Raw genomic sequence first — 26,535 nt, forward strand, 5'->3', positions numbered from 1 at the left:
ATTTTTCCCACATCTGTAGGCTATCCCCAAAGAATAAATTGTTTGATTTAAAGGCATTTAAACTTTACATAGCTTTATACTGCACAAGATCCTCGGCAACCTATTTTTTCCCCTCAAACTTCATGCTTGTGAGATGTGACAAGTTGATGTGGGTAGTTGTAATTAAAGACCTAATTCTTGTCCCAAAGTTTTGTGCTTCAGTTTCCGCCACTACAAACACACAAGGAGGAGAGTTTAAATTGAATCATCTATCAATTCTCTCCAGATCTGAAATTCTAATTCTACTTTTTACAATAAATATAGAGGTGTACAGTTTACTCCAAAAATATAGCACTGATCATAATTATGATTTATCTGAGGTTGACTCATTGATCAGAAACACAACCCCATGGGAAATGTGTCATGGTATCATTTTCAGACATTTTGACAAAATTTAAAGATTACCTGAACATGAATCTTCAGTATGTAAGACAAATCATTTTAATACCAGGTTTGAAGCAGCACAGGCAATGATGAGAAAAGGCAGAATTCACAATGCAAAAATGCAAAGTTTATTTTCTTAAATAAAATACTATATTCATATCTATACAAATAATTATTACAACCATTAAAATGTTACATTTACCAATAAAAATTTCAAAACTTTAAACAAGAGCATGGTTCAGAATATTCACACCCTAATACAATGCATTTGTAAAAAGATGTCAAAATAAACAGGACCTATTCTTATTTACAGCTGTAGGACAATCCTGACCATATTATACATATCTGCTCTGGATTCTATTACAAAACAAATTAGTTCCCATTAGAATTATAAACCAGGTAATTTACAGTAATAGGACACAGTGCACAGCAGACATTGCTGGCGTGAGAATAGTTACAAATATTACATACACTACTGAAAGCACTACAGTTAGATTTTTTCTGGTGACTGCCCTACAGTAAGCTTCTCACCCAGTGTATCTATAAATAATTTGTGAAGGTAACTATGTTCTCAGATTTTTCCACCCACTTTTACTGAAATGAATATATATGTGTATATATGGATATATATATATATATATATATATATATATATATATATATATATATATATATATATATATATATCCTGTTGAAAGTGGAAGCAAATCTTTTCTTCACAGTAACACAACTGCAGCATTTTAAGCAACACTGTCTGGTCCCTTTCTTCTTGGAAGATCAACAGTTCAACTCCCCCTAAAAGTTACCAATATAGTCATGTCCAGTGCCTCACAGATGAAAAACGGTTTTAAGACTTAGGGGATGGAGGAACAGAGGTCCAGAAAAGTGAAGAGGGGACTGACATGGAGTAAACCTTAAGTTCCTATGACATAGTATGGTGTATAGCTGTACACACAACTGAGGGGAAAAAATTAATGATCACCTTTTCAAAAAAGTGTTAACAAATGCAGAGTTGTCTTCCATGTCTCATGAGATCCCTAGTGACAGATTATGCGGTCATCCAAAATAACACCAATTTGGACACTATCCCCAATATTTTCAACCCAGGTTGGCTCATGTTTATGAAGCATCTGAACACAGGCATGCGCCAGAAAATGATTACAGTTGACAGGGTTTGTGCAAATCTAGAGAGAAGGATGTTGAATGGCCACCACATACAAGCTCTGAGTTTAAAAGGAGTCTTGCATCTAACTAGTAAGTTTTTTACAAGATCGGCTTTAAAGATGGCTCAGAGAATGATAAGGCAACAGTGAGAAACATCAGCTGTACTTGTCGTCTAGGTGTTTGATTACACAGCAAGTACCATCCCGGCTGGCCCTTTGCTGTAACAGAGGAGTGAGTGAGCAGTGTATTCCAATGGCTGGTCCTAGGACCAGAGGCACAGTTGCAGGTAAAGTGCAGTCTCAGGGTAGCGGCATGCGGGCACAGCTAGAAGCTCTGTGTCCAAGAAGGTCCTCAACACTTCTTCCCAGAACACCTGGATTGCCTCAATCTGAACCTGATGTCCCCCACAGACTCTAGTAGAAACACTCTTAGGCTCACACAGGAAGTGTAGAATGCAGGGAGAATATTGTTAAGTAAAAAAAGGACCCTTTTCTGTTGAACTCTGGAGGAAGGAGAAATGGTATCCTTCAGCCAAAAAGGTATCGGAGAAGAAACCAATTTCTGGCCATTACTTTGCATAAAGGTATCATAAAATCATCGCTTATTATTATTGCCCTCTGGAAGTACACAGCCATAGGTCATTATCTCTAGGCAAAGGTAGATTTAGAGAGACAACAGAATTAGAACAACGACTTCCAGGTTCCTAAGGATATCAACCCAAAGCCGTCTGATTTTGGTACCACCTTTGCCCTTTCTTTACTCCTCCATGGGGGAAAAAAAAAAAACTCTCCCAAACAAGGGACAGAACTATATGGCACATTAAACATTTTCAATCGGTCGTGAACTACTTTTGTTTCGAGAAATTCTCGTTGCCCCTTAATAGGAGATATAATGGTTTCCAAAGGCAGGCATTTGGGAATCACTGATTTGGAAGTATGAGGCCCTATCACACACCAATCCAACAGACTCTGGACCCAATAAATGTTTCAAGGCAGAGGAGTAATCGTCCTTCTAAGGAAATGACCAGATTCCCTGCCACCTGTTTGACATGGAGCAGACGGAAGAAAATAAGAGCCTAAGTACTTATGTATCAAAGGAAGGATAAAGCTAAGAAGATGCATATTAGTGATTCTTTACCCTTTCTCAAATTTTAAAAACTTCACTCCCATTAAAATGTATTTCTACATTTTTTTGGAGTATAAATCTTAGCCTCTCCATGAAATGGCCAATGTTAGAAGGCAAGAGCAAGGCAAATGAATTATCTTTAAAATGTTTAAATCATTTTGTATATTAAGAAGCCTGATTTTTAAAAGTTGATCCTCATTGCAGTTCACCCTGATATGTGACTGAAAATCACTGAAAAAGAATATTCCTTCCTCGTTCTTCTCTTCCCAAAGTTCTGATACATTACATTTTATAAAGAATGATCACTCTGGAATTTGCACTCCTTACTTAGAAAAAGGGTGCCATCTCTGGTACACCCCAAAGGTCTTAAAATAAAAATAAAAATAAACTTCCTGCAGCAGTATAAAACATCCCAAAACAACCTGTATGTACCGAAAAAAAAAAAGAAATGACATCAAAGTTGATTTCTTTTATCCATGATTGACACATTAGAAGTTTTTACATGATGAGAAATCTGAAAATTTTCACCTCATCAGAAGTTGCTGTGTAAAATGTTTATAGGAATCAACCACTTTCTGAAACTGATTCTATGTGATCAATAACACTACAAGAGAGAGAAATGATTTAATCAATGACTCTCACTTATGACTCATGCATAAGTTAGTGTATTTCTAGAAATTACAAATTTATCTGTGGAAATGGTTTTACATTCTATAGACGTATATTAGTAAGCCATGAATAACATTAAATTTACCATAACAAAAATTGACTATGTTCTCTGCCATTCCTTTGCCAAAAATTATATCCAGAGCTTGTTAGATATTAAATAATAAATTTCCTCCCCCAGATCAGGTAGCTCTAATTATCAAATACTTAATACTGCTGGTAAATCTTATATACTCGTGCTTATAAATCAAGTAAGATTACTGTGCTCTGAACACTTTCAGAATTGAGTTTGTGTATAAAATGATCTCTTACATACATACATACATACATGTCTGTAAGATAGAGCTACATGTAAGCAGGAGCCAAATTATTTGCAGATGGTCATATCTTTCCTCCGATGGTCAAATAAGCCTTACTTAGGGGGTAGAGACTCTTTCGGGATCAAAGTGTTATATTCCTGGAATGAAAGCTCTGAGGAATGTAAATGCTATCTCTGAACAGAGCTGAGCAGAAAAATACAATCAAGGCAACAGAGAAATATCTGCAAGTACCAGGCTTGGGGCCTTTCCACTGAATGTTCAAATTGAGCTTCTTCTTAGCCTGTTACCTTAGTTCCAATTCTAACAGTCCCCAGTTCTTCAGAACTCAATAGCCACTGTGTGTGTGTTGGCGGGTGCAAGAGGAGGAGCGGGGGACAGAGAGAAAGACAAGGTGAGAAAGAGAGAGGGAGGGAGAATGAATAGCTGAACACATTGAAACCAATCCTTGAAATTAGCAGACTGGACCTTTCAAGTACAAAGAAAAACTTGAAAGTTAAAGCTTAAAACTCAGGGTTTTTTTTAAGTTATAAACCTCACATATTTTTTCTCAATTAACTACTGTGTTTATCTGCTGTCTTAAGTAACTTATTCATGATGCTCTCCTATTCCTCCCCACGAGCGTTTTGAAGGGAGAAAAGACAAACATTTTTCTTATTTTTTTTGCCCCCAGGAGGCTGCCTCAGCTGGCAGCAGGAAGAGACAGGAAAATTTGGTGAGAACAGTTGAAGAGGCACAGATGACCCTTTTGCTGAGTCTTTAATAGAGGTATTCACTGGAGTTAACTGCTCTAACCAAGCCTTAGGAGGCTTTTTTTTAAGGAAAAAAAACACAAAATTCTGGTCCGTGGGTTCACTTTGCTAACAGAGTAGACAGAACAGTTTATATCTCCCACTCCATCCCATTTTTGGCAGACTATAACAACAACAAAAATTAATGGGCTTGAGAATGTGAGTACATATAATTGTTTTCTTAATTTTTAATTAAATTTTCAAAATTCAATACATGAATTTTGAATATATTTTTAAAATTCATTATTAACTTCAGCGGGGCTTTTAAAAAACGCTACATCAAGTTCTTCCACACTTCAGCAGGTCTCAGGTCCCAATTCCTCATTTTCAGATGGCAGGCCTATTTTTAAAGAGCCAGTTTATACTTTAAAATCTATGTCCGAGTACACACACACTCACACACATGGACATATACAAAGACAATTTTTTGAAGCACCATTTCACATCTACCATCAGGAAAAATAATGAACAAATTCATCTTCTCATTGTAATTCTATTATGAAGGGTAATAATGCAATATACAATGCCATATTTTAAATATAAATATCAGTAATGAAAATACTGACAGAGCTTAAGACTCTGTTCAGAAATATTTTAAAAGTAAGGCTCAAATAACTGTGTAGATTCCAAACACGCTATTTACTGATCAGTCCCTAATGATTTAACAAATGTAAAAGAACTTATTTCAAGATCAAATAAATAGAAGAGAATTCTACAACAAAACTCAATGAATGAAACAATCTTTAACTGAACACATGCAAAACTCCACAATACAACTGCTTTTATCCTTATGGCCTGATGCAAAATGCAAGTACAAAATGGAGAACATCTATGTACTTTGCTTTTTAGCTTTCCACTTTTAAGGCTACTTGTTTAAGGAAGACCTTTGCTTTACAGGATCTTGGCACATTAAAGGATAACATGGCTCCCTAATTTGGAGAACTAGACATGACATTCAGATAATTTATGAATTGTTATAATTAAGAAAGAAGCCTCTACCTAAACCAAACCTTGGGAATAAAGGTTGATTAAACAACTCATTTATTTGCTAACTGCTTGACTTGAATCATGGACATTCATTCTACATTAATCCAATACCTGCCATGGGTAAGAAACTGTTCTAGATGCTGACACTGGCCAGTACTTGGTTATGAGCCATTGTGTTATATCGAACTGTCTGTATTCTTGGAAAGCAACTCAACCAGTTCAACTATCTATTTTACAAATTATCAACAATCAAGTTTAAAATCTAGGCTCCTTCCTACCACCCAGGACACACCAAGATGATCTCCCTCAACTTCCAGCCGATTAATATCTAGGGAATGTCAGATTACAGATCAAACTTGAAAATGTAAATCTGCTTGGAAAATTTAAAAAGTACACCATGCGGTTAAAAATGAAAGATAATTTGTTTTCGACGACCCAGTATTTGCCTCATCTCTGACACGGCTTCCCTACATTCAGAAGATAACTGACAATTGATTATACAAACACAAGGAGATACACTCACGCAATCTCTCTCTTCCTGTGCACATGTGTGAATACACACACAAATACATTTGTAATCTCACCCGTTACATTTATGTTTAGTCAGTCAGTATTTAAACAGCTGAACTGCAATCATGACCTAAAATATGGCTTATGTTGTGGGCAGGTCTGTTTGAGGACTGCTTGGAAGAGTCCGAGGCAGACGAGTTTGCTATCGTAAGCAAAGGTGACATTGCTGAGCCGTCAGGGAGAGCTGTAGCTATTTCTGGAAACAAAGATGTCATATTAAAATTGGATAAGTGAGAGTTGGTCATGTGCATTGGGGGCATATCAGGGAGAAGAGGAAAACTTGGTTGAGCAAAACCAACAGGTCTAGGAGGAGATAAAATTGATCCAAATCGGTTATTCAAACTTCCACTGTTTACCTTCTCTGTGCTAGGATTCGAGAACATTTGATTAGAAAAATAGGGGATTGAAATATCATTGGACAGTGTAGGATGAGCAGGAGAGTATGGGGGATAGAAGGAGGGGAGAGTATTTTGGGGATCTACAGGGATGAGGGCTGGAGTTCGAGTGGCACTAGGCTGAGTAACCTGTGGAATGAAAGAAGTATTAGCATTTATTGGTGGATTCATGCCACCCTCAGGAATAAACGGAAAACCAAAATTTTGTGATAGTGTATGCTGGTCAGGCGCTGAATTATCATTAGGTACTTGTGGGCCATCAGGCATGAAACGAACAATACTTCCTCTCTTTTCTGTAGTGGGTTGTTGGCGTCCGAGAATCATACTGCCACTAGTAGACAGAGGAAGATGGGGAAGACTTGGATCAAAGACATTACTGTGTCTTTGGTTTCCAGAGCGATTCCTTTCAGGCTGACGAATTTTGGAACCGCTGCTGTCTTGCAAGGGATGCCTTGATCGCTGGGGAACCGAAGAACTAGTTTGACGTACAGGAGGCCCTTGGTCAGCATTTCCGTGAGACACAGACGGATGCGGCAAACCTGGCCTTGCAACCCCATGCATGTTGGTTGTGACTGGAGGGTTCATGTGGCCCTTGGTCCCGTGACTGTCAGTAATCCTCATGGGATTGGACTTCTGTACAGAAACGTTGGGACTTGTGTTTCGACCTTGAATATCTCCTGAGGAAGAAGAACTCGAAAATGGAATATTCAAAGTGCTGTTCCTGGTGTTAATTGCACCCAGGGACATGTCACAACTCTCCCTATTCTGACCCTCACTCTCTCTTCTAATATGGACACTTTCATGAGTTGGGGGACAATTATATTCGATTGCAGAGGAGGGACCACACTGTGTATTCCTCTGATGCTCTGGGAGTGATCTCTGGCTCCCAATGACCTGATCACCCAGGTGAGGGGCAAGTAAACTCTGCATGAAACTTTGGTGACATGTATTTTCACCGTCCCTTGGTGGGACAGCATTTCCTGTTGGGATGGTCTGAACTGGTGGGTAAGGTAATCTCTTTTGGCGGTCAATTGGTGGTGGACCAGGGTTTTGACTAATTCGAAAAGCCTGGGACTGCATACTCCTCAAGGATGACACAGGGTTACCTATTTCATTATTTCTTGAAGACTGTACTTCAAAATTACTCTGGGGCTGCTGACTGGCTCCGCTTGGCTTAAATGTCTGACAGTCAGAAAGGCGGATATCTGAGGTAACAGTATGGTCCACACGACCCTGCATATTATGAATGGCCAAACTCTTATTTCTGGGAACATCAAGGTAGCTTCTCATTTCAAGCTGATCTGAAATTCTGGAACCCTGAATCGATATACCCATTCTCTGCTCTGAATTAGAAGATGTCTTTCCAATGAGTGCCTCCGCAGAGTAACTTGAAACTCTATTTCTCTCTGGCCTGTGTGGAGTACAAGTCATGTCTGAAGGTCTCGTCACGATACTCGGTTGGGACACCATTTGCTGCTCTATGCCTCTTGACGTCAAAAGCCTCTGCATTGGATTATGCCCAGATACGTGTTCAGAAGAAACCCCCGCACCTTGCTGCCGGCTTCCCACCTCCTGCTGGTGCATGATGTCTTGACTGAGATGGTTCTGCGGATGGTTATGGTGACTCCGGCTTGTGGAAGGGTTTTCACGACTCTTCTCTGGCTGGGAGCTTCCAAAGTGTTGCTGCATCTGTTGCTGCATCTGCTGATGGTGGGGGTGTGGCTGACCGCTCTTGGATCGGGATTGGTCAGTTCCATGGTGCTTGGGTTGTAAAGAAAGCTGAGAGGCCTGAGTGCCCTGAACAAGAGTCCTCTTTTTCTGCATCTGAACTTCCTGTTGCAGGGTTCTCTGTTGGTGGACGTGGGGCTGAGAGTGGACAGAGCTCTCCGCGTGAGGTACGTGATGCTGCAGTTGATATAAGTGATGCCTCTCTCTTAACTGCCCTGCTTGCTGCTGCTGCTGCTTTAAGTAGAGATGGTTACTATGCAGGTGAGGCACCCCTTGAGCTGGAACATGCTGCTGCAGGGCCTGCAGATGTTGGCTGGCCTGCGTTTGCTGCTGCTCAGCTACGGAAGGCTGCGAATTGCACTGAACCTCAGTTTGCCTCAACGCAGGGGCCACAAAGTTGTTACCAGGTGGAAATAATCGCGTAAGGCCATCTCCATGTGCTGGGTTGCTAATAGGCACAGCTGAGTTTGAAGAGTTGGGAGGGATCTGACTAACCATCATTTGAGTTTGATCGGAAATGCTGTCTGGAGTTCGGCTCATCAGGGACAGAACTTCAAGCCGGAGGGGAGCCGGCTGACAGTGCTTTTGACGTTTAGCTGAAGACAGTAAGAGGTCATCTTGGACAGCACGCTTAGCAGAGTTTTTACGGCTTTCATGACTTGGCTTCAAGAGTGGCTCTTGAATCTGTGGATTTGGTATGGTACCAGCCATAGTATTTAGCTGTTCTTGGGAGTATTCGGTCATCAGAGATGGTCCAGGAGGCTGACTGCCATAGGAGCTAGACGAAACCGTCAGATTAACTGTTGCAGGAACAGCTGTTTGCTCTGAAGTTTGGGATAAACCAGCGCAGCTGACCAGAGGATGGCTGATGCTGCTCTGATGGATAAGATTATTCACACTTAAACTGGTGATGCTTGGTGGCTGAGAAGTGGAAACCTGTAAAGAGGCATTTGATGTTTTCATTCCTATGGAGCAACTTGGCTTTTCAATGGGCCGACCCACAGTTGCTTCAATTGAATCCTGAGAATTAAATTCATTTGGTGTTGCTTCTGCCTGTCCTGGGCCGTTCTCTTTAGATATCTGTGTTTTGAAAGGCTGGTCTCCCTCTAAAGAGGATGCTTCAGAAGGCTTTGAAGGAACTTCCCTTATATCAGCCTGGGTGCCAGCTCTTCCCTTCTCAAGGTTCTCCTGGTCAAAAATAGCTCTTGCTGCAAGAGCAACTATATCAGTTTGCTCTACAAAGGTACAGCTGTCACACGTATTGGTTGTTGCATTGCTGGTGACATCCTCTCTAGTTGTTTCAGGAAGCATGGATGCAACTGAGAAACTACGACTACTGCCAGAGCTGGTTGACATGGGAGAGTCAGCCTGCCTACTGGTGAGCAAAGAACCACTGATAACCTCCTGATCAGGGATGCAGGAATGATGCTGTCCTGGATCTCTATCGTCACTGCTCATCAGTAATAGCTCCTGTTTGGGATGTAAATCAACACTTGAATGGACTATTTTAGAATTTTCTGAAGAAAAGTCAGGATGGTCCACCTGGACTGAAAGAGATGATTTCTGAGGGTCTTTTCCTTTAGCAAGACCAGATAGCAATGCAGTTAAACCCTGCCCTTTTAAGAGACCTGTGGTTTGCACTGTAGCTGATGAATCTTGCTCAGCCCTGCAAGGTTCAGCAATGACTTCTACCTCAGAAACACAGTCAGTACTTGCAGTGCTCGTGGCGGATGACAAATCGGAAACCTGAGAAGCCAAAATGTGGGGATCATTCTCAGACGAAATCAACACGTTGGCTGAAGTGCAGGATTTGGCGGCATCTGGCAATGCCAAACTAGTTGGTGGCTTATCCTGAGATGTCTCTCGCTGGAAAACGGGGAGAGAATCTTTGGATTTTGCTGGGGCCATTGTAAAATGTTCACTTGTTACAGATTCTTGGGAGGATGAGCTAGACTCTTCTGCTGACTTAGATTTGGGTATAGACTCAGGTATCACTGATTCAGAATTCAGAACATCCAAAGAATGTGAGCCAGAAACACTTACACTATTTGCCTGGGACATAGTGACAGATGGTAACACACCAGGGAGTCTGTCCAGAAGTCCATCATTACACGATCGCTCTGTGGAGCCTTCGGAGCTGGGGCAGTCTAACTTACCCACATCTCTGGCTGGATTCAGGGTGCAGGCTGACTTATTAGTGGCTAAGTGTTTCTTGACGCTCGGCTTCTTATTCAGCCTTTTGGACTTCATGTTAGGCAAACAAGCTACAGTGTTCACTGAGGGAGTAGTCACTAGATTATACGTACTGGGTAGTGTGGCTGAATTCTCCATTGTCATGGGAGATGCTACAGCTGTTGTTAATGAAACACAGTTAGCTGGGGTGGTTTGACTATTTGCAGTGGTTTGAGGATTGGCAGGCTGGCTAACAGACAGTTGTACACAGCTCTGCCCAGCCATCTGCGATATGCTTTGATTGAGGCTGGCCAAAGCGCCAAATGTATTCAGGGCAACATTGGTATTTGGATCTTCGCTGGTGGTGGGTTGAATAATTTGCATAGGGGTTTGACTTGTAGTTCCTGATGAAGACATCACGGGCTGCAAAGCAAAGAGCTGTCCATTTAAAGAAATGGTTTGAGGCTGCTGTTGGTTTGACATGGTTACAGAAAAAGTTTGTGTTGAATTAGATGCTGATAAAGATGAAGGTCTTGGTAATATGTGGACAAGGTGCTTTCCTCCAAAACTCTGTGGGGTCGAAACATTTTGCACTGAATTGTTAGACCCTATGATAGCACTGGCTCCATTAACAGGGAGTCGAACAGAGCCAGGAGGTGGAGCGGAGAGGAGTGGCAAAGGGTTCTGATTAGCTGCCTGTATGATTACTATCTGTTGGCCTACTGTTTGGTTGGGAACCTCTGCCCTCATCATTGTTGGGCACGGGGTCGTGCTGGGTGGCTGAAGAATGATAACGTTTTGATTAGCAGGAGCTGCGTTAACAGCCGACCCAACTGGCTGAGCCATCTGAATCACTTGCATTGCTGAATTCAGTGGAAGGATACTTTTTGGAGGCTGAGATTTAACTTGTGGCTGGGCAATCAGTGACTGCATAGGTAAAGATGGACAAGAAGGCAAGGTTACAACTACTTGCTCAACTGGCTGCCCAGCTGCTGGAGAGGAATTATTCAAGTTGACGCCTGTAGCCACACATCTACTGTGGTTGGTCGTGGTGGGGTTAGTACCACACTCATTTAATACCGGAGTCACAGCAGAAGATGGTGTCTGGCTTAAGGGCTGAATAGTGTTCCCCGCCAGTTGCAAAGTAGTCCACGTCGTCTGCGTGTTTCCAGCTGAGGAAATTCGGGTAAGGCTATTAATGTTTTTCAAATCCGAAGCACTAACAGCTGAAGAAGGCAAAGAACAAGAAAGAGTCCAACCACTGTCCACAGGGTTTGCAGGAAGGGTGCTCACAGGGGTGGCGGTCTCCCCTCCTCCAGGGGCAGATGGGGCCCCCACCGCAGTAACACTTGTCAAGTCTGCGCCCTTGCTAATGCTCGCTGGACAAGAATCACCTGCAGATCTTGGAGGCTGGGAGCAGACCGTCGTGGTAACGGAAACAACCAAGGTGGTTTGAAAATCACTTCTGCACTCCTGTACGCTCAGGCAGGACTTGCTTCCTTGGTGTCCTTTAGTGGCAGTTGCTGAGCAGCTGGAGGAGACGCTTGTGGCACAAGGGACTGTTTTCTTCAATAATTGGGGGCTCTCTTGCCCATCCTTATTTTCAGAAGAACTTTGATCCTTTAGACATGTGTGCAGGGAATGATGCTGGGGTGGTTCAGGCCCGACAGGGACACTGACCAGTGAGCCACTGCTGGCACCAAGCACACTCGACTCGCTTTCGGAGGTGGAAACCTCAAGAAGATTTTGAGCAGAAATGGTAGCAGGAAGACAAAGAGGAACAGGCTGGTTGGCAGCCAACGCAGAAACCGTGGTCTGATGCCATGGCTTGTTTTCAGAAGGGTAAACTCCAGAAATAGACACAGGAGTCACAAGATTGCACGTCCTCTGTACTGGCACCACATTGGCAGTTTGCTTTTGTAAATTATGACCAACGTTAAAGGTTATCCCCTGAACAGCTGTTCCCTGGCTATTTCCACCAGGCTGACTCCCGTTGGAATAAACAATGATATTCTTTTGAACCTGGTCACTGGGAATAACAACAGAGACCTTTGAGTTTTTAAGATTTCCTTTCCAGTGGATTGTGGGGTCGTCGTATAAACATATGTCATTTGCTTTTAGTAATTCAATATATCGGCCATTTTCTTTTTGAATTTCTTCCAGTTGTTTACGTAGCTTTTTAATTTCTTCAGCTACAATATCAAAAGCAAAAATGAAAAAATTACCCCTAAGTGTCAATATTTATAATAATTTAAGAAACAGCTGTATACTAAACGACTGAATTCTAATTTTAGTATTCTAAATACCTCAATTGAGAATCTTCAGCTCTTTTCTAATATAAGTTCTTTCTTCTTTTTAGAATGGTATCTCAAATCTCTATCCTAATCCTTTGAAAAGTATGTATCTTTAAAGGTCAACAACTCAAAGGTCAAAAATTACTCATAATGTAGAAATCTCAAAATTCCAAAATTCAAGATAGGGCAGCAAGGAAAGACACACTGATATCATGGTAACATGCTAGGAAAATAACACTGAATATCAATATAATAGCATTTAAATGTTGCAATAACTAACATTACTTTATGGTGGTAAGAGACAGTCTTTTTTTTTTTTTTTTTTTTTTGGCCCCTCTGCACGACTTTCAGGATCTCAGTTCCCCAACCAGGGACTTAACCTGGGACCACGGCAGTGAAAGCCCAGAATACTAACCACTAGGCCACCAGGGAACTCCCAACAGTCTTTTTTATAAATGGCTTTAAACTGGTTTCTATTTTACCCTTTCTTTGAAACAATAGAGACCAAGCAGAATGTGTAAGAAGTAAGATGGGAGAGTGCTGAAGAAAGCACCAACAGTGAAACTTGCTTTTTCCTTGGTAGGGCCAATGTGTGTATGCTAGTGAGTAATGAAGACGTCCGTGATGCCCTACACTGTTTTAAAGGAGACAGCCTCAACCATGGATACTAAGGGTCAGCCTTGGCTGTTGGTATGTATGCTCTGGGACCCAATACATCCCCACCTGCCTTGCCACAGTAGGTGTTCTCCCCCATTCCCTCCACCAAAGGCAGCCGATCCTCAAGGCCAATACCTTATAAGGTAGCCTGAAGTAACAAGTTCTGTTCCAACAAGGAGGAGCTGAGACTATCAGATTGTTTTTCTCAGCTATTTAAAGAAAGAGCCACAGAAGAAAGATGCCAATGTGCTATGGACATTAGAAATTAAAGGACAATTATCATGGACCAAATAATAAAGAAGATTGTTCTCACTTATTGTGCACTTAGTATATGCCTGGCAATTTTCATTCCCTGTCTCATTTACTGATAATAACAATAATAACAACAACAACAACAGATAACATTTATCAAGCATTTACTCTTGTGCTGCGTTTTACTCTAAGTGCTTTACCTGTGTTATCTCTTTTAATCCTCATAACAACCATGAGATGGGACAACCACCTTTGTCATCATCACTTTTAGCTGTAAGAAACAGGTTCAGAGTAGCTATATAATTTGCCTAAAGTCGACTAGATGGATGCTATGATTATCCTCATTTTAAGACAGGGAAACTGACACTTGGAGAGGTTAAGTAACTGGCCAAAGGTACTGAGTGAGCAAAGGAAGCCGAGACTCAAAGCCAGGTGGGCCTGACTCCCAAGGCCACTGCTGTGGCCACTGTGCAAGACTGTCATGTGGGCAGTGAGTATGTGGAGGAAGCTGCTGGGAAGAGAAGCGAGAGCAGATACAAAAAAGAACCAAAGAAAGCATCATGACCGCGATGACAACACGGTCGGACTTAAGGGGCCTCGGGTGCTGCCCCAACCCCTGGCCTGGCTGTTCAGCTCCTCCTGAACCGCCTGCAACTTGTATTTCTTCAAGTTTCCCTTTTCCCTAGGGTAACTCGATTGCCTCAGATGCTGGGCTGTGAAACCAGAGGAGCCCTCATTAGAAAAGTCTATCCATCACTCTACTATCCCTTTTGTGGGTGCCTCAAAATGCTTACCAAATATTGATTATGTATCTAATTGCCTGACAGCACCATAAAACAGGACCTGGACCATAAAAGACAGCTGACTGAGGGGAGGGGTAAGTTGTCAGCTAACTGAAAGTAAACAAGAATTCAGAATGCCCACCTTCTGGATGTGCTTTCCAGCATCCTTCTCACTTCTTACAATAAACACAGCCCAGCATTGCTCCCACATCAGCAAATTCTGAGGTTTGTCTCCTTTTAAGGTGACCTACTGAGTTGTCACAGGAGATTCTCTCTGCTCTTGTCAGAGACATAAATAAAAGACAGTTCAAACTGGCCTACGACTCGGAGCTTTCTACTTGCCTGGGGTATTTTTCTTTTTAGCTGTTACAAGGAAACCTTCTCTCCAATGCAAATGGGAAAAGAGAACTCATCTGATAGCATAAAAAAGTCACCTCTAAAGATCAAATGTCATTAAATGACCAGGCAGTCTCATGCACACATTACATGCAGTATAAACAATTATGAACTGAATGTTTTGGCCTTCTGAGTTAACTCCTAGTTAAGTCCTGGCACAGGCATATCTTTATCTGTTTTAAGTTACACTGAGCAGGACTCCCGCTGCATCCTCTTATGGGATTCCCCTAGCTGGAAGATCCACCTGGAAGGAAGGAGATCCAGTATTATCTGCATCATGAGTTTAGCAAACGTGAAGTACAAGAAGAGTAAAAAATCAAAATTGTGTAACCTCTAACAAGGTTAGAGTTGCTCAAAGAAGGGGGAAAAAGAGGTCAACTAGGTTGAATTTATTTGCAACACTATTCTCACAGGCCCACCCAATGCATGATCTTAATGTGTTGGGGCAAAAAAGCCTTCTGTATCCTAATATAAGTTGCACTGTGACACAAAGGCCTGAACATTGAAAAAACAACAGAAAGTGAGAATCTCAAAATCTTTACCTTGTTCATTGTTTCCTCCGTTAAGCAGGAGTTCATCGTTTTGCCTTTTCAATTCTGTTATATACTTAAAGGCTTGGTCCAGGATCATATTCTTGCTCTGCCAAAGAAAATCAACCATTTAAAAGTTTCACTGAAGGGTAAGAATTTGCCAGAAGAAAGTTAAAGCTTTGGTTTTATCACATATATGTGATACGTACCTTTTCAAAATTTAAAACTGCCACCATATTCAAAACTTCTACTGTTCCTCTTTCATTTAGTAAGTATTTATTGAGGCTCTGTTCTAGGCACTGGGGATGTAATAAACAAAAGGGACAAAGTTCCTGACCTTGAGGAATATTATTTATTTATGAGGAACTATTATATATTAATATCTATTTATATTTATAAATAAAATCAGGTGGTGATAAATATTATGAAGAAAAATCAAGTAGGGTACTTCACTCTCTGTTAATCTAGTCGCCTCCCTTGCCCGGTCCAGGTTTGAGTTTAGATGCATCTTTATCTAGGCACTCTTCCCTGGGCCTCTCTGTTCTGGCACTCTATATTTCCTTGGCTAGACGGTAGGTATTATTCCCCTCTTACTGTGATATTTACTGTGTGCTTTATTATTCCAGATCACAGAAGGGCATAATGGATGGGAGCACAGATTCCCCCACTTAGCATTTCTATAACTTGGGAAAGTTAGTCTTTCTAAACCTCAGTTTTTCATTTGTAAAATGGGGATAATAAAAGTACGTACCTTGAAGGATGTGATAAGGATTAAAGTCTTTAATATAGAGAGAGCATATAACACTCTGAGAACACAGTTAGTGGGGTATGGAAAGTGCTTAATAATTGTTAGCTTCTTGTAGCTACTGTGTGTCAGGTCCTATGTTAAGTACTTCAAATGCATTATTTCTTGGACTCTTTAGAAGAACTATATTGTTATTCCTTATTTGTTCAGCTTTATTGAGGTATAATTGACAAATAAAATTGTAAGATATTAAAAAATTAATAGTAAAGTAGGGTAAGGAGGGGGCCAGAGAGATGGCAGAGGTTACTCTGTGCTGTGGACTGAATGTGTGTGTCCCCCTACAATTCATGTTAAAGCCCTAATCCCTGATGTGATGGTATTTGAAGGTAGGGCCTTTGGGAGGTAATTAGGTCATGAGGGTAGATCCCTCATGGATGAGATCACTGCCCTTAGAAGAAAAGACAGGAGAGAGGTGATCATTCTCTCTGTCATGTGAGGACACAACCAAGAAGAAAGCCCACATCAGGAACCAAACCCGCTGACACCTTGATCTTGGACTTCCAGCCTCCAGAACTGTGAGAAATACATTTCTGTTATTTAAGCCGCCCAGTCTATGGTAATTTTCTTATAGCAACCCAAACTGACCAAGACATTCTGCTACAATCTATTTCATATAGGGAGGTTGGGGAAGGCCTCTCTGTAAGGTGATATTTAAGCAAAAATCTGAAGGGAGTACAAGAAATCATGCCCTGTGGATATGTGGAGGAAGAAGGCTCAGGTATCAGGATCAGCAAGGACAAAGGTCCTCAGGCGGGGCTGAGTTTGGCATGTTGGAGGAATAGTAAGGAAGTGAGTGAGACTAGAGTCAAGTATATTGGGAACAGTGGGAGGAGAGAGGCCAGAGAGAGCCTTCAAGACCATGGAAAGATTTTAGATTTTAATGTTATTCTTTACTCTGTCAACCACAACTACAAACTATTCTAAATAGTAGGTTGAGATAACAATGTCACTTGATTGAGTTTTGGTGTCATGCTCCCAATATATTCCATTCCTAAGCTTTCTCAAAAAGATCGTATTTTATGTCAAAGTTCATGTATTCTTTACTTAAATTTTTAAAATTGAAAATATAATATATGCATATGGCAAAAAAATGTAAATAATATGAAAAGATATATAATGAAAAGTACATTCTTTTTGACTTTAGCCCTCCAAACCCCTTTCCGGAGTCAACAACTGTAAGTTACTTATGTATCTTTCCAGAAATATTCTATGCCAATACATATATACATATATATGTATATGTATATATATATATATATAAATCTTTTTTTAAAAACCCAGATAGAAGGATACTATAAACAGTATGTTATATGGATGCAACTAGAGATTATCATACTAATTGAAGTAAGTCAAAAAGAGAAAGACAAATACCATATGATATCACTTATATGTGGAATCTAAAATACAGCACAAATGAACCTATCCACAAAACAGAGACAGACTCACAGACATAAAGATCAGACTTGTGGTTGCCAAGGGGGAGGCGGGGAGGGAGAGGGATGGACTGGGAGTTTGGGGTTGGTAGATGCAAACTATTACATTTAGAATGGATAAACAATAAGGTCCTACTGTACAGCACAGGGGACTATATCCAATCTCCTGGGATAAAACATAATGGAAAAGAATATTAAAAAAAAAAAGAATGTATATATGTGTATAACTGAGTCACTTTGCTATACAGCAGAGATTGTCACAACATTTTAAGTCAACTGTACTTCAACAAAAAAAAATTTTAAGTATGTTACATTATTTTGTTTTAATTTTCAAAAATATATTTTGGGGACTTCCCTGGTGGTGCGTGGTTAAGAATCCGCCTGCCAATGCAGAGAAACGTGTTCGATCCCTGGTCGGGGAAGATCCTACGTGCCGTGGAGCAACTAAGCCCGTGCGCCACAACTACTGAGCCTGCGCTCTAGAGTCCACGTGCCACAACTACTGAAGCCTGCATGCCTAGAGCCCGTGCTCCACAACAAGAGAAGCCACCGCAGTGAGAAGCCTGCGCACCACAACAAAGAGTAGCCCCCATTTGCCGCAACTAGAGAAAGCCCACGTGCAGCAACAAAGACCCAGTGCAGCCAAAATCAAAATTAATTAATTAATTAAAAAAATATATTTGTATATCTTGGATGGTATGGTCATTTTATGGATCTTCGAATCCTTGCGCATGGTATATCTTTCCATCTGTTTGTGTTGTCTTTAATTTCCTTCATCAGTGTCTTATAATTTTCCAAGTACAGGTCTTTTACCTCCTTAGTTAGATTTATTCCTAGGTATTTTATTCTTTTTGATATGACTGTAAATGGGATTGTTTTCTTAATTTCTTTTTCAGATAGTTTGCTGTTAGTGTATAGAAACGTAACAGCTTTCTGTATATTAATTTGTGTCCTGCAACTTTACTAAGTTCATTAATGAGTTCTAGTAGTTTCCTGGTGGCATCATTAGGATTTTCTATGAAGAGTACCATGTCATCTGCAAACAGTGACAGTTTTACTTCTTCCTTTCCAATTTGGATTCTTTCTATTTGCTTTTCTTATCTGATTTCTGTGGCTAGCACTTCCAGTACTATGAAGAGTAAAAGTGGCAAGAGTGGACATTCTTGTCTTGTTAGAGGAAATACTTTCAGCTTCTTACCATTGAATATGATAGTAGCTGTGGGCTGTCATATATGGCTTTATTATGCTGAGGTATGTTTTCTCTAAACCCACTTTGTTGAGAGTTTTTATCTTAAGTGGATGTTGAATTTTGTCAAAAGCTTTTTCTGCATCTATTGAGATGATTATATGATTTTTATTCTTCAATTTGTTAATATGGTGTAACACACTGATTGCTCTGCAGATAGTGAACCATCCTTGCATCCCAGGGATAAATCCTTCTTGACCATTGTTTATGATCCTTTTAATGTACTATTGAATTCAACTTGCTAACATTTTGTTGAGGATTTTTGCATCTATGTTCATCAGTGATACTGGCCTGTAATTTTTGTGCTCATGGATTGGAAGGACAAATATTGTTAAAATGAGCATACGACCCAAGGCAATCTACAGATTCAATGCAATCCCTATCAAAATACCAATGGCTTTTTTCACAGAACTAGAACAAATAATTTCAGTATTTGTATGGAAACACAAAAGACCCCAAATAACCAGAACAATCTTGAAAAAGAAGAGCAAAGCTGGAGGTATCATGGGTGATTTCAAATTATACTACAAAGCTACAGTAATCAAAACAGTATGGTACTGGGACTTTCCTGGTGGTCCAGTGGTTAAGACTCCATGCTTCCAATGCAGGGGATGTGGGTTTGATCCCTGGTCAGGGAACTAAGATCCCACATGCCGTGCGGCACAGCAAAAAAAAACAAATAAACAAACAGTATGGTACTGTCATAAAAACAGACACATAGAGCAATGAAATAGAATAGACAGCCCAGAAATAAACCTATGCACTTATGGCCAATTAATCTATGACAAAGGAGGCAAGGATACTTTGGGGGAAAAGACAATCTCTTCATTAGGTGGTGCTGGGAAAACTGGACAGCTACATGTAAGAGAATGAAATTAAAACATTTTCTCAGACCATATACAAAAATAAACTCAAAATGGATTAAAGACCTAAATGTAAGACTGAAAACCATAAAACTCCTAGAAGAAAATATAGGCAGAACACTCTGACATAAATCGTAGCAATATTTTTTTTTTTGGATCTGTCTCCTCAGGCAAGGGAAACAATAGCAAAAATAAACAAAAGGGACTACATCTAACAAAAACTAAGACAGTGTCCTTTAATAAAGCAAAAGTTGAGACAAAGGCAGAACCTGATAATGCCCACCTACTGCACAGTGAATGAAACTATCAACAGAACAAAAAGGCTGCCTACTGAATGGGAGAAGATATTTGCAAATGATATATCCAATAAGGAGTTAATATCCAAATATACAAAGAACTCATACAACTAAATATCAAAAACCAAACAACCCAATTAAAAAATGGGCAGAGGATCTGAATAGACATTTTTCCAAAGAGGAAATGCAGATGGCCAACAGGCACATGAAAAGATGCTCAACATCATTATCAGGAGGGAAATGCAAATCAAAACTACAATGAGATATCACCTCCCACCTTTCAGAATGTCTGTTATCAAAAAGACAACAGGGACTTCCCTGGTAGTCCAGTGGGTAAAACTCCATGCTCCCAATGCAGGGGCCTGGGTTTGATCCCTGGCTGGGGAACTAGATACCGCATGCATGCCACAACTAAGAGTATGCATGCCGCAACTAAAGATCACGCATGCCACAACGAAGATCCTGTGTGCCACAACTAAGACCTGGAGCAACCAAATAAATAAATAAATAATTTAAAAAAACAGAAAAAAACAAACAAACAGACCCAAAAACAACAAATAAGAAGTGTTCGCGAGGATGTGAAGAAAAGGGAACCTTCATGTCCTGTTGATGAAAATGTAAATTGGTGCAGTCACTATGGAAAACAGTATGGAGATTCCTCAAAAAATTAAACATAGAATGACCATACAATCAAGCAATTCCACTCCTGGATATTTATCCAAAGAAAACAAAAACACTAATTCCCAAAGATATATGCATCCCTATGTTCATTGCAGCATTATATACAATAGCCAAGATATGGAAACAACCTAAGTCCTCATCAATAGATGAATGGATAAATAAGATGTGATATGTGTGTGTATATATCTATATCTATGCTATACTTTCTAAAGGCTGTATTTATTTTGTTTACCAGTCTATTACTGATAAATACTTAAGCTATGAAAGAGGAATTTTGGTTTTTTTATTCTTCAGCTTTTAAAAATGTTACAGTGAATGTTTAAGTTCTACCCAGTATTTACACTATTAAATATCTCCAGTACTTTATCCGATAGCTCTCTTCATGTAGGAGTCGGTGATTTAGGGTTTTGGTTCAGCAAGTTACAATTTTGGGTCCCTTAGGCTGGGTCCCATCAGAAATCCAGTATAACCCAGGAAACACTGTACTTTAGAGAAAGAAAATATGATAGTGTCCTTTCTTAAAGCAAATGTCGAGACAAAGGCAGAACCTGATAATGCCCACCTACTGCTTCTCTACTGCAGATGGGGGTGGGGACATGCGGCAATAGTTAAGAAAATCTAAATCTATTCAGCTTCTGGAGACCAAATACTGACTTCCATTGCACATTCTAGGACACCAAGAAAGAGAAATGATTATGGTTTCCTTTCAGAGAAACTTGTAGGAATAAAAGCCAAGGGGAGGAACATTTTATTGGGCAAACACCAGTGCTTAGTGAGCAGCTACTACACATTGATATGTGGAGAAAGAAAAACAATCAGAAGACATAGTACCTGCCCTTAAGTTTGCTTGTGTGTTAAGGAAACAGAAAGTACCTTTTTAAAAAGACTAAAAAACACATTTATGCAAGACTAGGTACCATCTTGTAGGGGAGAATGAAAAGAAACTGAATTGTAAGACCTTGCTGAGGGAGACAGTGTTGTGAAGTGAACACATTGATCTGGCCCTCCCCACCAAAAGCCTGGGATGGTTTGGGACTGGGAAGCTCCAGCTACCCCAGAAGGTGGGGTGAGGCATGGGTTAAAACTGAGGGGACTGATAGAAAGATTCTTCTTTTGCAGTAATAAGAACCACACATACACACACACACACACACACACACACACACACACACACATCCTATGCAGCTGGATGACTTCCCCTCTTCCCCAACCACAGGAGACAAGTTTATTTTCTGTGAAATTTGAACCAGAAGATTTCAGCCTCAAGGATACTTACTTGGCACAGAAGTGGACAAGATGAGGCTCCTAAACGAAAACAGGGAGGTAAAGTAAAATCCTGCCTTCTAAAGCATGAGACTCTCCAGCACCCCTTCCCCATCCCAGCTCCCAGAAGAATGGCAATGAGCCTTATAGTTCTTTTCCCACCATTCCCACTCCTAGGTAGGGTGCTGAAGGATCCTTCTCCGGAAAATAAAAATTACTAGCTAACCCCAAAAGAAGAAATCTACAAATACTGATATTGTTTAGTTCAGCAACAATAACAGCAACATCAGCTCACTAGCCAGTCACTAGACAGGACCACCAAACCACAACCCTGTTCCATCAGCTTTTTAATGCCTCGTTCTCAAACATGAAAAAAACAGCTAAGTATCGTTAAACACTTAAGGAATGTCTCCAAAAAGAAAGACAAAACATCAAAACAGAGGAGGGGAAAAGGAAATCAGAAGAAACAAAGACAATATAGAAAACAGAAGAAACATTTAAAAAAACCAAAACCCTATATAATATTCTCAAAGCTGAGATGATATTATATCCATAAAAAAAGTCATGTATGAAAAGGAACAAAGAGAATAAGAAAAAAAGACTTGGAAATTAAAAATATAAGAGCTGAAATTAAAAACAGAAGAGTTGGGCTTCCCTGGTGGCGCAGTGGTTGAGAATCTGCCTGCCAATGCAGGGGACACGGGTTCAAGCCCTGGTCTGGGAAGATCCCACATGCTGCGGAGCAACTGGGCCCGTGAGCCACAACTACTGAGCCTGCGCGTCTGGAGCCTGTGCTCCGCAACAAGAGAGGCCGCGACAGTGAGAGGCCCGCACACCGCGATGAAGAGTGGCCGCCACTCACTGCAACTAGAGAAAGCCCTCGCACAGAAACAAAGACCCAACACAGCCAAAACAAAAATAAATTAATTAATTAATTAAAAAAAAAAAAACAGAAGAGTTGAAAGAAACCAACTAATTGAGATTGAAAAGGAAGGGTAGAGGGTTCCAGAAGTAAAGGTTCAAAGGAAAAATAGGGAAAATGGAAATTATGTGGCAATTTGACCATATAGAAACTCTAGTAAGAGACTGTTGGAGGTGTGGAAAGAATTAAAGATAGGCAGGTATATAGAAAATTGAGCAAATGAAAATCAATGAGGCAATTATTAACTCTAAAAAACCATTAATGGCAGGGAACAAAAATAATCATTCTGAGCACAGAAACAACTTAGGGAATTATCTGATCACAAGCAATTGGTGAAAGTATGAGTGGATTTCTTACCTGTTTCAGCGCAGGGGAGCATGGGATCAGCTCTCCTATTCTGTTTATCCCAGCATTGATTTTCTTCTTTCTATGCCTCTCCACTAGATAGAGGAAAAATTCATTTATCACACCTTACAGTACTACTGCCAAAGTGTCTCATTCTCCCTGGGTAAAGAAATTTTAGGTAAAGAGATCCCTAAGAAAGTCTTATCAAATAGTATCTACTGAGTACAAATAACTACAATAAGATTTCTAAGAATGTCATATTCTAGGTCTAGTGTTATGGAAATCAATATAAGCCATACCATTTATTAGGATTTAAAATAATGGAATCTATAATAATTAAATTCAAATTATAAACACAAAGTGCTAATACTACATTACTCTTAGGCCATTATTATATTTCAAGTAATTATTAGAGATTTTAACGATAACTAAATTACAAGAACCCACTAGCTATGTTACTAGAAAGCTGCTTCTTTATAGCAAATGGGCAAGTTAGACCTTTCTAGACAGATTAAAGAACTTTAACACACCTTTTAGGCTGACTAGAAGGCATTTTTGGAATAGAAACGGCTATTAGTTGTGACTTAAAATAGACAAGAAAAGGCACTGGTTTATTTTTTTCTATGGGGTTTGTGCTGTTCACTTTGGCCCATCTAAGAAGCTGAACAACTGACAACTTCTCAATTAACTGAGAAATGTTCCAGGCTTACGTGCTACAACTTTAAAAGTTGTATGAAAGGGGCAAGAAGATACAAGAGATGATCTAAATAGTTTTTCTATAAGACACTGTAAATAGAAAAATCAGTCTACTTTCTGTTAGTTTTCTAAAACCTTCCATTTAACAAAGGACTTCAGCGCTTCTAAGAGGATGATCTTTCAGATATAGCATAAGTAGGTCTTGTTTTTCAAAATATATACTTTTTGCTTCATAATCTAGCAGTAAGAACATCCTTTCAATGACATCCATTTACTCTCTCTTAATAAATTACCATCAGGACATATTTATGGTCCCATGTGACATTTGATTCCAATAAAAAGATTTAGTTCATATGGCCAAAAAAATTAGATTTATTGATGTGGCCAAAAAAAAAAAAAACCACAAAGCAATAAAGTATAGCTCACCTTTCTTCTGAATTCTCTAACAATAGTATTTGCTGTTATCTAAGAGCATATTTTTTAATGTGTGTAGATAAAACAACAAGAACAACAACATTAAGACTCTATCCACAGTGATAAAAGGGAATTCAAAGGTAGTAAACTCCCATTCTGAGGAACAGCAATGTCCTACCAGTGTTCAACACATCTTTCCATAGATAAAGTTTTCCCCAGGGTCCTTTCCTTAGGGAAGGGAAGAGATTATTTATATAGAGTAATAGAAATTGAGTCTAAAATATATATTTTTAGATCTGACTGTAGTCCCTGATGGAAAATAAAATGTTAAAAATGTACCAAATTGTCAACGTATGCACAATTACTTCTATAAATGTTTACCTGGCTGTGGCCTATAATTTTGATGTTTGAGATAAAAATCAAATATTTTTTTCTACATTTCTTCTTATAATTGAGAACTCCACAGCTTAATTTAAGACCGTTCACATTTCAAGTACCTTTAAGATCTACAGCCTGCTCCCCATTTCTTCCCTACTCCTGTAGGCAGCTAGCCCACTCTAGAATTTCTGCAGAGGTACATACGCTTCACTCTTTTCAGGAAGAGTATTTCTGGAATTCCTCAGCGGGTGAAATCACTTAAAACACTAGCACCAGGGGTATATTAATCCTTAAATTATTTAATGGACTGTGAATCAGAAAATGATAAGCCATCTTCATGAGACTTAGGGAGTATTTTGTCAACTAAAAACAATATAAAACAAATTATTTTGTATAAAATAAATAAGATACAAGGGTATATTGTACAACACAGGGAATACAGTCAATATTTTATAATAACTATAAATGGAATATAACCTTTAAAAGTTTGAATCACCATGTCATACACCTGTAATTTATATAACATTGCACAACTATACTTCAATATAAAAGATGCAAAAAAAAAAAAAAATAACCCAAACAATAAAGGAACACTTTCCTAAAATGTGATAATGATTCTGTGCTTATAACATAAAACACAATCAACTGCAGTATAATTTCATTTTGAATGCAAAAAATGCTAACAAACAAAACTTAAATTGCTGTTTCTACCTGCATTGTGTGTCTCCCGATTTTTCTTTCTGAAACAAAAAGTACAGATAAAAGGAACATGAAAATAATAGGAAAACATTTTACTTTATATTTTGAGAGCCATAAAAATTAATTTTATGAATTTGTATTTGTTGTATCAATGAGAAGCCATTTGAAGGAAAATTTTCTTAATAATATATTATGGTATAAAAACCTAACTGCAGATACATCAATATAAACTTAGAATTCACAATTTCTCAAAGTAACTACAATTCTCCATTTTTCCATACCCAGAAGTCATTGGTTGGGAAGTAAGTCAATCATTGAAAATCTTACCTATTTGAAAAATGTACTTAAGGGGCTAGTCAGCTCTCTAAGTGATGTGCCAAGTACAGCTGCCCCTTGAACTACATGGGTTTGAACTACACGGATCCACTTATACTTGTATTTTCTTCAACTGTAAATACTACAGTATCACAGGATCCGCAGTTGGTTGAATCCATGGATATGGAACCGTGGATATGGAGAACTGTGAATAGGAGGTCTGGCTATACCCCTAACTACACACTGTTCAAGGGTCAACTGTCGGTGATTTCTTTTTTTTTATAAATTTATTTTATTTTTATTTATTTATTTTTGTCTGCGTTGGGTCTTCATTGCTGCACGCAGGCTTTTTCTAGTTGCGGTGAGCGGGGGCTACTCTTTGTTGCAGTGCGTGGGCTTCTCATTGCAGTGGCTTCTCTTGTTGTGGAGCACGGGCTCTAGGTGCACGGGCTTCAGTAGTTGTGGCTCGCGGGCTCAGCAGTTGTGGCACACAGGCTTAGTTGCTCTGGGGCATGTGGGATCTTCCCAGACCAGGGCTTGAACCCATGTCCCCTGCATTGGCAGGTGGATTCTTAACCACTGCGCCACCAGGAAAGTCCCTGTAGGTGATTTCTGATGTTTGCTCTGGCACCTGGCCAGGGGTAGGGATGAGTATGTACAGAAGACAAGCAATGGTACAGAAGAACCTTGTAACCCCCAGGGAGGGAAGTGTGGTAGTCACTAGCACTCATGCACTAACAACTGGCATCTGAGCCATCTTTTGCATTTATGTACCTTAGGTTATCCAAACTCTTACATTTTCTTAAAAGCTAATGTACTAAAAACACCAATTTTCCCTTTTATGTACAATTACTCAATACATAAGAATTCTCTAACAGCTATTTGGTAAGGAAAGAAAATAATGATTTTAATATTTAATAATGGAAGCAT

General features: G+C 39.7%; 1 protein-coding gene across 4 annotated transcripts in view; it reads right to left on the reverse strand.

Annotated features, from left to right (window-relative positions):
* Positions 1–528: 528 nt before the first annotated feature.
* Positions 529–26,535, reverse strand: part of USF3 (upstream transcription factor family member 3) — a 49,333-nt gene continuing 23,326 nt past the window's right edge. For 2 of the 4 annotated variants that reach the window (XM_082394605.1, XM_082394606.1), the window contains exons 4-8: positions 25,303–25,331; positions 23,116–23,198; positions 15,459–15,548; positions 15,262–15,358; positions 529–12,530 (exon numbers count right to left, since the gene is read on the reverse strand). In XM_082394605.1, the coding sequence (XP_082250731.1) occupies positions 6,088–12,530; positions 15,262–15,358; positions 15,459–15,548; positions 23,116–23,198; positions 25,303–25,331 (6,742 nt within the window). In that variant the 3' untranslated portion in view covers positions 529–6,087. Of the gene's footprint in view, positions 12,531–15,261; positions 15,359–15,458; positions 15,549–21,849; positions 21,879–23,115; positions 23,199–25,302; positions 25,332–26,535 lie in introns of all 4 variants that reach the window. The other 2 variants (XM_082394608.1, XM_082394607.1) reach the window with 2 other exon arrangements.

The sequence above is a fragment of the Balaenoptera borealis genome (genome assembly GCF_965194805.1).
Source record: "Balaenoptera borealis genome assembly, chromosome: 5".
Classification (NCBI taxonomy): Eukaryota; Metazoa; Chordata; class Mammalia; order Artiodactyla; family Balaenopteridae; genus Balaenoptera; species Balaenoptera borealis.